The following is a 13,945-nucleotide window of genomic DNA, read 5'->3' as shown; positions in this document are numbered from 1 at the left end:
AACCCAGTTGACAATCACATTTATAAGATCCATGGAGGTCTGTACAGGTGCCTGCATTTCTACATGGAAGAAGCAATTCACATTGCTTTAGGATATTTTCACAGTTTCTACCCACATAACCATATTCACAAGTACATGAATAATCATATGAGTCAGTGCTCTGGCACATTCCGTGAATGCAAGGTTTTAAGGCACATGGATCATAGGGAGTCGTTGTAGACGGTGAAGTAGTGATTACAGTAGTCAACTTGGTTTGATTAGGATGTAAAACGTTGCAGTCATCTATATTTGTAGAGTCTATAGCTGCCTTTAATATATCCACATTTACTGAAGACACTCCAAGCTAAGAACATGATGAAATAAGTTTTAGTCAGGTACCTTTTTTAATAATTTCTTGGAAAGTTCATGATGAACTTACATCGCTAATACAACCACGGAAAGTTCTATTTACGGCGACATTTCTGTTTACTATGATTCTTCTCCGATCTACACCTCCAAGGTAAAGAGGTGTATTGAGTGTCATCGTGCGGGCAATTCCTGGAGACTTGCCTCCTATTGTAGGTTCTCCATTTACAGTTAAATTCCCTTCCCTGAAGTCTCTGTTTATAGAGACATGCGTCCACACACCAGGTTGAAGGATATGGTTTGACCTAATGATTGCCAAACCGGAACCAATATCGTACCGGAACTCGATGCATTTGTCCTTGATTATTAACGCCACGAAGTCTCCAAGTCCTTCGTCACTTTGGGCACAATACATCAGGATGCCATCCTTGTTATCCAGAGGATTGAAGTTTAAAGCTATTTTCAACCTACGATAAGATATAACATATTAAAGGAACTTTGTTATTTTAATAACAGATATAAGAGTTAGTTCCTGTTAGTGGGAGAAATATTACAGTTAATGGATAAATTATGAAAAAATGAGGAGACAAACAAGTTTTCCTTTGTTGTGTAACTTACCTCTTGAATGTTTATGAACCGCGAAGATGGGTAATCAGCAAAATGAATATTTAATTCAGCAAATATCCTGTTAAATCAATTTTTATTTGCATCTCAAGACATATATTTATACTTATAGCATCGCTCGAAGCCCGCCGAATACATATAAACGGTCATTCTGGCCCTAGAAACACATCACTTCTGGCACATACACCAAACAGGTTCTTACAAAATAAGTACAAACATTTTAAGATGTGCCTGATTTTAGATGTGTGTATGTATTTGTGTGTATGTTTAGTACACAAGTCACGTATAATGCCACAAGACTAATAATTCTTTTAATAAGCTCTTGATACTACTGTAAAATGCAATTCTCTTTTGGCAGTGACCTAATCAATAGCTTATTTTAAACAATAATTAAAATAACTAACACAATGCGTTAAAATGTATTATTCAAAAAGCTGTACAAAAAACCCTTTACAGTCCACAGGACAAATTGCAAGTTATTTCAATGAAAAAAAGTTCTATCAACAAAAATTGTCCTTGAAATAATGTCGCTATAAAAAAAACTAATTGATCTGTAAAGGGTCATTATATGAAAAATATATTGACTGATATTCTAATATTACAGCACCATGAGGTTCATTCCAAGGAACTACTCGCTATACAGGCTCCAACATAATCATCTATGACACATATGAGGCAGACACAAAGAAAAAATCTAATTGTAAATAAAATTCTCATAAAAAAAAGTATATAATATACATATATATATATATATAAATAAATATAAATATATATATGTATTTATGTATATATATATATATGCTGACTATAAATAGCAGTTATACAAGAATCGATTCGTTCTCTACGAACGTTTAATAGTAATAAATCACTTTTCCTTCTTTTTTCTTTCGCTATCATTATGTGCATCGAAAAGGTATGGTTGTGAAAAAAGGACTAATGTTTCGTGTGGTGCGGCTTATTATGGTGATGTCGCCTTGATCGTGGCTTTCTAACTTGTGCGTTGCGTGCTCGTAATCGATCGTATGTTTTGGTCGGGTTCATTCTCGTCCTGAAAATTATTTTTCTAATTAAGATCAGGATTTCTTTTTAATAGAGTAAGTTAATGTGCGCCTGAGGATCCTCCAGGGAGTCTTTGCATCCATTGATTAACATTTAAACATATACAATAAATTATTTAACATGAATCTCTAAAGTAAAACTTTCTACAGACAAATATAAGAGCTGAGGTATGGGATACAGCGAAAAAATTCAATTAAGTTTACTAATCATGCATCATGCGCAATACAAATAATTACCGTCTAAGAGCTTTTGGCGTCTCGTGCGCTATAAAGGATATATCATCATGGAAGGCTGGCTCGTAGATCTTCGTCGAGTTCTCGCAACGAGAACCTATTCTTCCTTGAGGACAATAGCATTCGAAGCCTATTTCCTTGTTTACACAAGTGCCTTCACCACAAGCACCTAAAATAAAAAATAATTTTACGGTAAATAGAATTTATAACTTGACCTTATTCATATAATCAAATAAAAGTAATTAATTTTACCTGGGTAGCAAGATTGGCCAATGTAATCACAATGTTTTCCACTATAGTCAGCGCGACATAGACAGATGTATCCATTCTTTGTAGCAGCTTCTTGACATACACCGCCATTGTTACAAGGATTTTCAGCACAGGTCTCACAATTAGTGATTCCAACACTATCTGTTTGATCACCAATCAAATCAATTTCCTTTTCTCCTATCATCAATCTGCTGATACAGCCAACAAAACCAGTGTTGATCTCTGCATATTTATTGATTATATTGTCATTGGAGACTCCACCAATAAATAATAATGCCTTCAGGTCTAATCCTTGTTTTCTGCCAGCTGCAGTGCCTTTGTAAGGTCCTTCACCATCAACTAACATAGTTCCCTCTTTTCTATCACGTTGGAGTCTTATAGTGTGCCATTCACCAAGTGCTACAGGTTTTTCTGATCGGATAATAACTGGTCCTGAGCCGAGATCGAAGCTAATATACAAAAATTATTATTAATAAAAAGAGAATGGCAATAGTAAGATAACTAATCAAAGATAAATTCATTTTATATTTTAGTTATATGACTTCGAAATGATTTATAATAAATTCGGTAATAATTACCTGAAATGTGGGTAGCCTCTATTTAATGACAACAAAATAAAATCTCCATTTCCATGGTTGGATTCATCATTATATAGTATTATACCATCATAGCTTTGTGGTTTAAAGGAGATTTCGATGTTAAACTTCAGGTAGGAGTCAGGTAAAGGTGGTAAGGCAATGAAACTTTGAGGTGCTTGACTGAAGTGTGGAACTACTCCTGTTACTACAAGCACTGTGGGTACTTCTATATTTTCGCGATTGTTGTTTGCAGTGCAGACATAGATTCCTGCATCTTCTACTTTAACATTGATCAGCTTCAGTTTGCTCTAATGAAAAAAAAATGACAAATAAAGCCATAATTTCTATACCTATTTTTATTAGTTAATTATGTTAAAGTATTCTGATTATCGTACTTCGAAAATTTCAACATCTGGTTGCAGGAAACCTCCGAGTTTGCTCCACGCGAATTTAATAGGTGGATCGATGTTAGGCTGACAATCCATTTCCAAGCTGGACCCATAAGGAGCGTACTTTGTTTCGATCGCTGGTGCATCGTTGTTTCCACCTGAAAAAAAGAATTTACAATTGTAATGCTGTATTTTTGATACATTAATATTTAAATAGTAATATTATCATATACTTACATTGAAGCATAATTTGTAAGCATAAACAACATAAAAATTATATTTAATTATTTTAGTCTGTCTTTCAGATAATTAAAAGCTAAACTAATTAGAAACTAAATAGAACAAATTTAATTTTAAGGAAAAAATTTTACCATGGACAACCAGATTTAAATCCTTTTCGAGAACGCCTTCAGGAGTGTCAGCAGTGCATCTATATAGTCCACTGTCACTAACAGCAACGTTAAGCAATCTTAGAATATTTCCATGTTCTTGAGCATTTCCTGGTAAATTAGGATGGTTAGGTCTGGACCAATGGTAACGTGGATTATGAGTTCCAGAGCATACACAACGTATGTCAATGGTGTCGCCGATGTTTACAGGGTCCTGAGAGACTTCCACATTGATTGCAGGTACATCAGTAGCTGAAATAAAGACAATAAAATTAGTAAAATATATTACAAATTATTCTTAAGGTGTACAAACGTGATCTTTCCTCCATCATTGCTTCCTATAACACAGATTTTAAGATAAATGTAAATGAATGACAATGGACAACTGTATACAACTTGAATGAGAGGCAGACTACTATACAGAATAACAAACACACATGGAACATGTTTCAGAAATATATAATTACCATATTAAATCATCATCATTTTGTACGATCACTGCACAAAGTTTTTAATTTTCCCAGTCTTTTATACCACGATGAAAGTTTTAAGGTATAAAGTGATAACAAGAAGAACATCAATTAACACTTTTGTAGTCATTGTAATAAGATTATGCTTCTGACTTTTGTTACTTAAAAATTAGAGAAATTTGTATAACAGTAATGATTAAAAATTACTAACTACAAAAGTGTTAATTTGTTTCAGAAAAGAAGAAAAAAGCATTAATTATCCCAGAGACGTCACACATCGGGAACACATAATTTGTTTAAAACAAACCGCGTTGTTCCTGAAGGTAGTGACGAATCCACCGTTTGCTGTAGAAGTAGCGGTTATCGCTGTAGGAGAGAGCATTGACGCAAAAGTAATCCAGCAGAAAACATCCTTGAACGCCGCATACGCAACTGCTTTTCTTGCACTGTGTTTGGTTCATACGTGTGCAATCCGGACGCAAATTAACTACTAATAAACAATACCGCGACAAGCATAAATACAATTCTATCCTCTCAAGTTGCTATATCATGACTCATTTATGATGACTTTAATCAAACTGAACTAAAGTGAACTCAATTTCAAGTAATTCATGCTGAGAAATAAAGTACAATAAAATCTTCTAGTTACAGTTTTTCAATCATACATTATTTAACACGTCTTATATGTTTTGTATTATTTAAACATATCCTATTTCTTAATTTGTATCCAGTAGAGTAAAGGTGTGAGAAAGTTTGGAAACATATGTTCAATAAATCATAAGTAAAGAAAGAATGTCATGCATAATTTAAGAAGACTGTAAATTTCGACTTACATAAGACGTTTAGATTAATATAGTCACTGGAGACCCCATGAGCAGTTCGGATTTCACAAATGTATCTTCCACTGTCTTCTGGTCTTACTCTAAGTAGCTCCAAATAATCTTCTTCTCTTCTGGAATTAGATGGTAATAGTTGTCCTTCTCTGCTCCAATATATGGTGGTCCTTTCTCTACTTATGCATCTTAATCGTACAGATAGTCCACTATAAGTGACTATATCTCTTTGAGCAGCTCTGATGTCAGTATCTTCAAAAGAATGTTCTGAAAGTGTGTTGCAATAAATTGTTAAGTGTGTAATGCATAAAATATAATTCTAACTTTATAGTTATTAAACTAATTTTATGTATTACATACCATTCACTAGAACTTCAGCAACTGCCTCAGCTGTTCCTGCACGGTTAGTAGCTTTACATACATACTTCCCGGCATCAGAGTATGTAATTCCATGAAACTGGAGGAGTCCACGATCATGGGTAACAGAATAAGGAAGACTACGCCCGATGGGAGCCCATTCTATGGTCATTGGTTGATCCCCAGTTGTACTACATACAATTGACGGGTTTTCTCCTGAACGTACCGTTTGTTTTGGTGGAATTAACTCAATTCTAGGCGGGACTGAAAGAATATTGAATATATATATATATATATATATATATATATATATATTTTAACATCTATAATTATTTAATGCAGATAAGTCAGATAGAGTTTGATTGATGATCTTACATAATACTTCGAGATGAGATTTCGGACCAAAGAGGAGGCGACCGGCTTGATCCATTCCAGAACAAATATACTCTCCAGCAGCACTCTTGTCCACAGAAGGAATGATAAGTACACCATTGTGAACGAAACTACGATCTGGCAATGGTTTACCGTCTGTTCTCTTCCAGTCTAAATAAATTTGATTTCCATCGGAATCGTCTACATGGCAACGCATCTCGACTTTGCCGCCATTGTAAATTTCCAGTTTGTCCTTAGGTATATCATCATCATCTCTATTGCCCTATAACGAATATGTAAATGTTTTATTGAATATATTTTTACGCGATTTAATTCTTTAATTCATAAAGAAGAAATACATACCTCGCCACCAGGGTGTTTATCTTCAGGCGGGTAAATATCTGTATCTTCCACTCTGATATAGACACGTTCTTCGACAATTCCTGCTGCGTTATTCGCATAACAAGTGTACGAACCTTCATCACTTGGAGAAGCGGAATGTATTTCATAAACAGCACTTTGGGCAGTTGATGTTAGCTCGTTGGTTTTACTATAGAAAAAATCCAATGATTATCTCTATTTATTTTTTGAACATTATAATTGCTTTTTCGAAAGTAACTTACAATGGTGCAACATTCATGTGTTTACTCCAAGCAATAGTAGGTTGAGGATATCCAGTTGCACTGCAGACTAGCCGCACTCTATCGCCAGGTTTTACATTCAAAATTTCAGATTTGGGTAAAATCATGATGGTAGGCATAGATTGAACTTCTATGTATACCACTGCAGAGTTTGAACCAACAGAATTGACAGCTGTACAAACATAAGCACCACCATCGTTAGCTGTCATGTTAGAAAGCCTTAAAACACCGCCAGGAAGTTGTTTAATATTAGGAGGGAACAATCGCCCATCTTTATGAGACCAGTGGAGCACTGGCATAGGGATTCCAGCAACTGCTCGACATTGGAGATCTGTAGACCCACCCAAAGTCACTGGAGGGACATCTTTGGGATAAATCTCCACTATTGGATTTTCTCTACCTGTTTAAATGAGTTAAAAGCAAACATTGTTAGACAAATAAGAATTATAATGCAGTTATTGATTTCAATTAGATTATTTAATTAATAAATCGGATATTCACTCACGTTCAACTTCAATGATAGCACTAGCTTCGTGACTTCCACCTGGCCCTGTGACTCGACAGACATACACACCTCTATCATCAACCTGGACATCAATAATTCTTAAGGTATCTCCAACCTGCTGCATGTTAGGGTTTATTTGTTCAGGATACTTCTTCCATCTCACTTGTAGACCAGGTTCCCCACTTGTCAAACATCTTACTTCAGCTACTGTACCTTGAGGAACAGTCTGTTTGTCAGGCTTCACTTTGACAGATGGTGGTGCTTTTCTAGGTGTTACTGTTATATTGATGATATTGCTATCTTCTGTTCCTGTATGGCTAGTTGTTATGCACATATAAATACCAGAATCATACTGGTTTGGATTTACAATTGTTAAGACACCATTATATTGACTGGCCATTGGAGGTAATGGAATATTTCGCTCTCTAATCCAAGTAATATTAGCATTTTGAGATGAAGTGCAGCTTATTACGATCGTTTCTCCAACTGTTCCAATCCATTGTGGTGGATTGATGACAGGGCGTATTGAAGTTTGTGGTGGTCTTCCACTAGGATCATCTATAAATAAAAAGATTGTAATCTTGTAATGATTCTTTTGATCTTAATACTTATAATCATATTGTAAAAGCAGTAATTAATAATTAATTAATACCTTCAATGAAAAGACTGACGGTTCTTTCATCAGTACCAATATTATTCCTTGCTAGACATTTATATTCACCAGCATCACTTTTGGAAACAGTTGTCAAACTCCACAAACCATTGTGGACTATTACTTCTGGATTCATAATACCATGGACACGAATCCATTCGATTTGTGGAGATGGATGTCCACTCGCCTCACACAGAAATTCTGCGGGCTTTCCCACCAGTACATGCAAAAATGACGGCATGACGACAGCTTTTGGTGCGGCTAGATTTAAATATTTGAACAGAAACATATTATTAGTTAAGTTACATCAAAATATGTAAAATGTAATCTGACCTAGGATTATACCTGGGATATCCAGCAAGCTTTGTGGAAAAGCTGCGTCCATATACAGTACACGATACTTAATTTTAATATTCAGAAATATTTATTATATTTAAAATGATCTTACCTCCTACAGTAAGGGTAACGTTTTTGTAGCCAATATGCACTCCATCGCTAACTTGACAAACATAAATACCGCTGTCGGATACTTTTACGTCTCTAATGATTAGTAAACCATTGCTATCATCTAAGCTCCTTCCCGGTGGTAGTTGTCCACCTTCTTTGTCCCATTTGATGTGCAATGGTTCCTATATTTTGGAATGTATTAAGTATATTTCATATATTTGTCTAAATTACTTGCTTCCATTTACTTACATTATCAACAGAATTTGCGCCGCAATTGTATCTAACAGTACTTCCCGTTTCAATAATTTGGAACTCTGGTCCTTTAATATAAACTAAGATTTTTGGTGGATTTGGAATAGGATATGGTATAATAGTTGACATGGTAGAACTTTCTGCAAGAAATTATAAAAATTAAAAGGTGTAAGTCTTTAAGGTATAAGTAAATATTGTCATGTAACATAGAAACACATCAATGGAAATAATGGAAGAGCCTTCAACTACCCAAATCCAACTTTCTACACCCAATCTGATACAAGAAGCTCCTGAACCAAAATGATCAAATGATAAAAGATCTACTAAGCAACAGTGAACACCTCTTATTGCATAGGCTACAGGAAACAATCACTTAATGATGAACTGATTCAGGATATGAATGGAGACGAAGACCATGATATATCCTGCCTTCCAGGGACAGACAAACACGAATATTCCTTTGATTTGGCCTGTCAAACCTGGTGTAACTGACGTCACAACTTTCACTAATGTCTTTCCTCTTTGATCCCAGATGTGGCATTCCACGTTGAAGGGATCTTGCTGAATGTACACGTGCAAGATCTTTAATGATCCTTTAGCTGTTTTTTCAACAGGTTGTTCCTTGATGTTGATCGCTGTTACAGGTTTGTTGTCGACCGAAGTCAGTTTAAAAGAGATATACAATGGATTTGGATACTCGTAACTGCATGTGAATAGAACCCACGAGTTTGCCTTTACTTCACTTGTCATTGGTGTTAGACTTACCATCACTTTACCTAACCGATTCAACGTTTGAAATTTTTCATTTAATATCATTTATTCTATGCTATTCTGAAGAATTTTCTTTGACCCTAGCGTCCAATAAATTTGATATAACTCCTTTACGATTCTTCAAAGTTCGTTTCATACTTACCAGTATCTTGACAATATTGGCCCTCATACCCTGGCTGACAGTGGCATTTTATTTGGCCAGTCCGCATCATTTCGCAACTTTCTTCATTGTTATTGCAAGGACATAGGAAGCAGGAACCCAAGTAACTAACAGATCGATCACCGGTGTCCCTATAGTAACCTCTGGCACAGGATTCGCAGGATGTTCCAATGTAGCCAGCCGGGCAGCGACAAACTTCTACTTGAACAGCTCTTCTATTACCAGTTTGATGTTCCACAGCTGTATCTAAGCTTATATCGCTAATGTAGGTGGCTGTCATTCGTTCACTATGTGTTGCACGAACTAAAATTGCTTCCAGGTTGGAGAGCACTGTCATTAGGTCAATTCTGGAAGTTACTCGTGGGCCCTCGGTAGTCAAACGCTTCCACTCTGATTCTCTGAATGGTACTGAATAGGAAAATGGCACACCAAGCTGAATATCTGTAGGATTTGTCCAGAATAAGGTGATTCCATTTCCAACTAAGATAATATCTTGGTCCTTATAACTTTGTGCTCCAGGATAAGTGGTGATATGTTGAGTCAAAGACAGATTGCCTCCGTAACTTTTAATTTTGTTGCCAGTGAAAATAGTTGGTAGAGACCAAAATAATCTGCGTCCTCTGCTATCTGGATATCGGTATCCTATCTCATTTGTAGCTAAATTCAATTCGAAACCATCATCAATGATCTCTTGTCTTGTTGCATCAGTTAGAGTGAAGCCATGTTGATTGTCATAGATCCCCATAGGTATTTGCTGAATGTATAGGGAACTCTCATGACATTGATCTGTTACTCCACTGCAATAACATTCACTACACCCATCCGGATTATCTGCGGATAACCCGAACGTGGCTTGGCGACATCTATTACATTCAGGTCCTTCGACATTTCGCTTACAATTACATCTGCCGCTAATACATAGGCTGCTCCGTGAACCAGCTTCATTACAGATGCATTCATCGGTCCCACCTCTATATATACAATCTTGTGGAGATCCTTGAGTTGCATCACCCTCATAACCTGCTTCACAAATTTCGCAGAAATCGCCAGTAGTATGATGAGCACAGTTCTCACATGCTCCAGTGTCAGGGTTGCATTGGTTAGAGTGACCATTACAATTACAGGGTTTACAAATACTCAGATAAAGGCCCTCACTTGCTCTGGTGTATCCAACATCACAATCCTCACAGGATAATCCTTTATAGCCTATTGGACAGCTGCATTCTTCTACCTCCATTGCTCTAGTTCTTCCTGTATTGTACTTCTCAGCTGTATCCAAAGATACTAACGATAAAGCAGCTTCGTCGGTATGAGTAGTATACGTGGCTTTAATCATGATCGCACGAATGTCAGCTAAAGCCATTAATAAGTGTTCTCTATCAGCTTGCGTTCCATCATTGCGTTGCCAATATTGTTCTAAGAAAGGAACGGTGAAAGTTTGTGGAGTGTTTGGCTCGGGAGATTCTCGAGAGAAATATAGCAGGTTGATATCATTGGCGCTAATTAATCGGACGTCAGCAGCATTGTTTTTCGAGCTTTGACCACCTGGACCTGGCACGTAACGAACAGTATATTTAAGATTTCCGCCGTAGGAAGTAATCTGGTCTCCTAAGAAGATGCTAGGCAATTGCCAGTAGTAAACATCATTATTTCCTCGATTGGGGAAATTATTGTAAATGATTTCTCGGCTGATTGTGTCTAGATGAATGCCTTCCGTGATCGGTACAGCATCTGGAGTTTTAGATTCAATAAGAGAAAAATCTCTGATAGAGTTGGTAAAGGAAACTCGAATCTGCAAAACATGATGTTCTTGTATTAATTTGTTAAAGAGCATTTTTTCATAAATTGCAACATGAAATATACTTACATCACTTCTGTACCAGTAGGAGGAGACGCATTTGTTGGTAACACCCATGCAGAAGCAGCTGATGCAGCCAAATTGATTTTTCGATGCCAAATTGAATGTATTTGCCTTACATTGATTGCAAGTAAGACCCGTCGCGTATAACTGCAAACCAGTTAATTTTAATTGTATGCATCAAACTAACGTCCTTAATTATGACATTATATTATAATTATCACATTATTAAAATATAATTTTTGCCATCTATCTTGAATTATACTTACTTTTTAACAAATTAGAAATATTTCCGTGTTAAACGAGAGCATAAAGAATATTGAACACGTTATAGAAATTTATTTTATTAAACAAATAATATTTTACTTCTGCACAAATTTTTATTTAGCTATTGGAATTCTAAATTACAAAAAAAGAAAGAAAAAAAAGTTAAAATTTAATACCTTGCATCGACATCTTCCGGTGATTGGATCTGCAATTAGATTTTGACTACCATTAGGATCACAATGAGATGTGGGAACACACATATCTCCCGGAATAAGAGGGTTTCCATGATATCCCACGTCGCATTGTTCGCATCTACGGCCCACGTATCCTGGTGGACAATCGCAGGTTGGTTGACCATCTGATCCGAGATGACAGGTGCGTGCAAATCTGTTTTAGAACATTTAATATTATTTATAACAGTATTTATAAAAATATTTAGAATATCAAATATTATTATTTAGAGAAAGTCTTTTTTTTATTAAATTTATATTATGTTTTTACTGGTTAGATGGATTGGTAAGAGGACAGGGGCACATCTGACAAACGATGTTTCTTGAAGGATCCCCATAGTATCCTGCAGGACATGGTGGTTCATCTCTGTAACATTGACCAAGCCAAGAACCAGATTTTCGTCTAAGATATCCTGGAGCACATTGCTCGCATGATAGGCCACTATATCCTAGATGAATATTATGTTTCATGATTAATCTTATATGACTTATAATCTACATTCAAAATAAATTAGTACATACCTGAAGGACATTCACATTCCTCCACATAAGATGCTGATCCAAGTCCAGTGTTCCTTACATCAGCGGTGTCCATCACTATATTAGTAATGCGGACGTCTAAGTATGGAGAAGTGTCATACTGAACCCTAATAAATAATTCTTTTGTCAGTTTCAAATGAATTTTTAAATATGTCCATTAAACATGTACACATACTTTATTAGAATGTTATCTATATTAGCCAGAGTCATCATGATATCTTCCCTAGTGGCAGGAACTTCGCTCCAACCTTGTATTTTGTACCATTCGCCTTGGAAAAACCTAACAGTTTCTTCATTATCGTAATTCGGTCTCAACTGTCTTCCTCTGTATAGTAGTCGATAGTTGTTTCCACTTAAAATAACTGATGGTGCGGAGGTTGGTAAACCGGTTCCATTAAAACGTACTTTATATTTCAAATAACCACCATAAGATTTTAACTGATTTCCATGATAACTTTCAGGGAGAGCAAAATATGGTAATTCCTTTTCGTTACTAAATTCGGATGGCAATACGTGTGATTGATAAAGCTGTATTCCATCTCGACCTATACCTTCTAAACTTGAGATATGTTTCCATTCTGTTTGAATACGAATATCTGGTTGATATTTGACTGTTAATACATTGTAACGATCAAAAGGTGGTGGAATTTGGTAGGTGAAGAGGTTGGCACTGTGGCACTCGGTAGCGACGCCGAAACAGAAGCATGAAATACACTCATCTATGTGTCTGGCCTCGGAATTGAACATTCCTTTGGGACAAATGTCTCCCACAGATTTGTTCACCATTACAATGGCATTAGGTACGGCGAATACCGAACGAACATTGCTATTTAATGCCTCACAGGAATAAGCACCCTGGTCTTCTGGTTGAATATCAGGACAAGTGAGAGTACCAGTTCCATTTATTGATGTCATGGTGCATTTAGGAGGAATATGATGCCAGTTGAGACGCCAATTGATTTCAGGAGTAGGTACACCAATTGCTATGCAAGTGATTACTAAAACTTCTCCAACATTTAAAGTAATCATGGGCGGCGGTGGCTTCACTATATGTGCTATAGCTAGATAATGTTAACAAAAAACAAAATAATTGTTTAAAGCAGACTTTCTGTATATACCATATGTAATGTATGAAGGAGAATACACCTACTGCATCCAATTTCATCGCTGCCGTCGAGACAGTCCTTCTCCAAATCACAGTGATAACTTTTAGGTATACATTGATCATTACTAGCACAAGCATACTCTGTAAAACGGCATGGTGAGCCTGGTCTACTTGGGGCACAGTTTTCTTCATCGCTGTTGTCATAACAGTCCTTTTCACCGTCACAGCGCCATAGTTTGTTCACACATTCTGTATTATTACAGCGGAATTCGTGGGGTTCGCAACCATGTGGCTCTATTTAATGTAATACATTTTTTAATGACATAAATATGCAAGAAATGAGATTGGAATAGAACTAAAGATGAATAGAGACTTACTGCAACGCGTTTCATCAGAACCATCAGTACAGTCCAGTCTGTTATTGCATACATAAGACTTGGGAATGCATTCATTATTGCTACAGGTAGCTTCATCGTATTTGCATACATGGGGTCCGCTTATTGCTGGTGGGTCAACTGCACAGAAAAGAAGATTGTAAATAGTAACTCTGTTTTTGACCAAGTATAAATTCTTTTATGTTGAAGAACACATGGTACAT

General features: G+C 36.1%; 2 protein-coding genes across 2 annotated transcripts in view; both read right to left on the bottom strand.

Moving 5' to 3' along the window:
• Nucleotides 1–115: 115 nt before the first annotated feature.
• Nucleotides 116–1,119, bottom strand: LOC143220993 (pikachurin-like; the record flags this gene model as incomplete). The annotated part of the gene is made up of 3 exons (XM_076446536.1): nucleotides 1,106–1,119; nucleotides 419–812; nucleotides 116–343 (listed from the first exon to the last, which is right to left on the bottom strand). Coding segments are annotated over exons 1-3 (636 nt in total), but the record flags the coding sequence as incomplete, so codon positions are not given.
• A 783-nt stretch (nucleotides 1,120–1,902) lies between these two features.
• LOC143220992 (basement membrane-specific heparan sulfate proteoglycan core protein-like) overlaps nucleotides 1,903–13,945 on the bottom strand; it is a 29,578-nt gene continuing 17,535 nt past the window's right edge. Inside the window, 26 exon segments of the mRNA XM_076446535.1 lie at nucleotides 1,903–2,017; nucleotides 2,265–2,430; nucleotides 2,514–2,980; nucleotides 3,110–3,417; nucleotides 3,505–3,656; nucleotides 3,870–4,139; nucleotides 4,665–4,832; nucleotides 5,194–5,457; nucleotides 5,551–5,811; nucleotides 5,923–6,202; nucleotides 6,283–6,469; nucleotides 6,543–6,960; nucleotides 7,066–7,623; nucleotides 7,718–7,978; nucleotides 8,063–8,092; nucleotides 8,166–8,346; nucleotides 8,414–8,556; nucleotides 8,896–9,192; nucleotides 9,330–11,139; nucleotides 11,215–11,355; nucleotides 11,649–11,859; nucleotides 11,974–12,151; nucleotides 12,225–12,349; nucleotides 12,418–13,297; nucleotides 13,387–13,641; nucleotides 13,725–13,862. Coding sequence (XP_076302650.1) covers nucleotides 1,903–2,017; nucleotides 2,265–2,430; nucleotides 2,514–2,980; nucleotides 3,110–3,417; nucleotides 3,505–3,656; nucleotides 3,870–4,139; nucleotides 4,665–4,832; nucleotides 5,194–5,457; nucleotides 5,551–5,811; nucleotides 5,923–6,202; nucleotides 6,283–6,469; nucleotides 6,543–6,960; nucleotides 7,066–7,623; nucleotides 7,718–7,978; nucleotides 8,063–8,092; nucleotides 8,166–8,346; nucleotides 8,414–8,556; nucleotides 8,896–9,192; nucleotides 9,330–11,139; nucleotides 11,215–11,355; nucleotides 11,649–11,859; nucleotides 11,974–12,151; nucleotides 12,225–12,349; nucleotides 12,418–13,297; nucleotides 13,387–13,641; nucleotides 13,725–13,862 — 8,264 coding nt within the window.

Source organism: Lasioglossum baleicum, unplaced genomic scaffold (assembly GCF_051020765.1).
Source record: "Lasioglossum baleicum unplaced genomic scaffold, iyLasBale1 scaffold1802, whole genome shotgun sequence".
Lineage (NCBI taxonomy): Eukaryota > Metazoa > Arthropoda > Insecta > Hymenoptera > Halictidae > Lasioglossum > Lasioglossum baleicum.
Note: the sequence above shows the minus strand (reverse complement) of the source record. Positions and strands in the feature narration are given on the sequence as shown.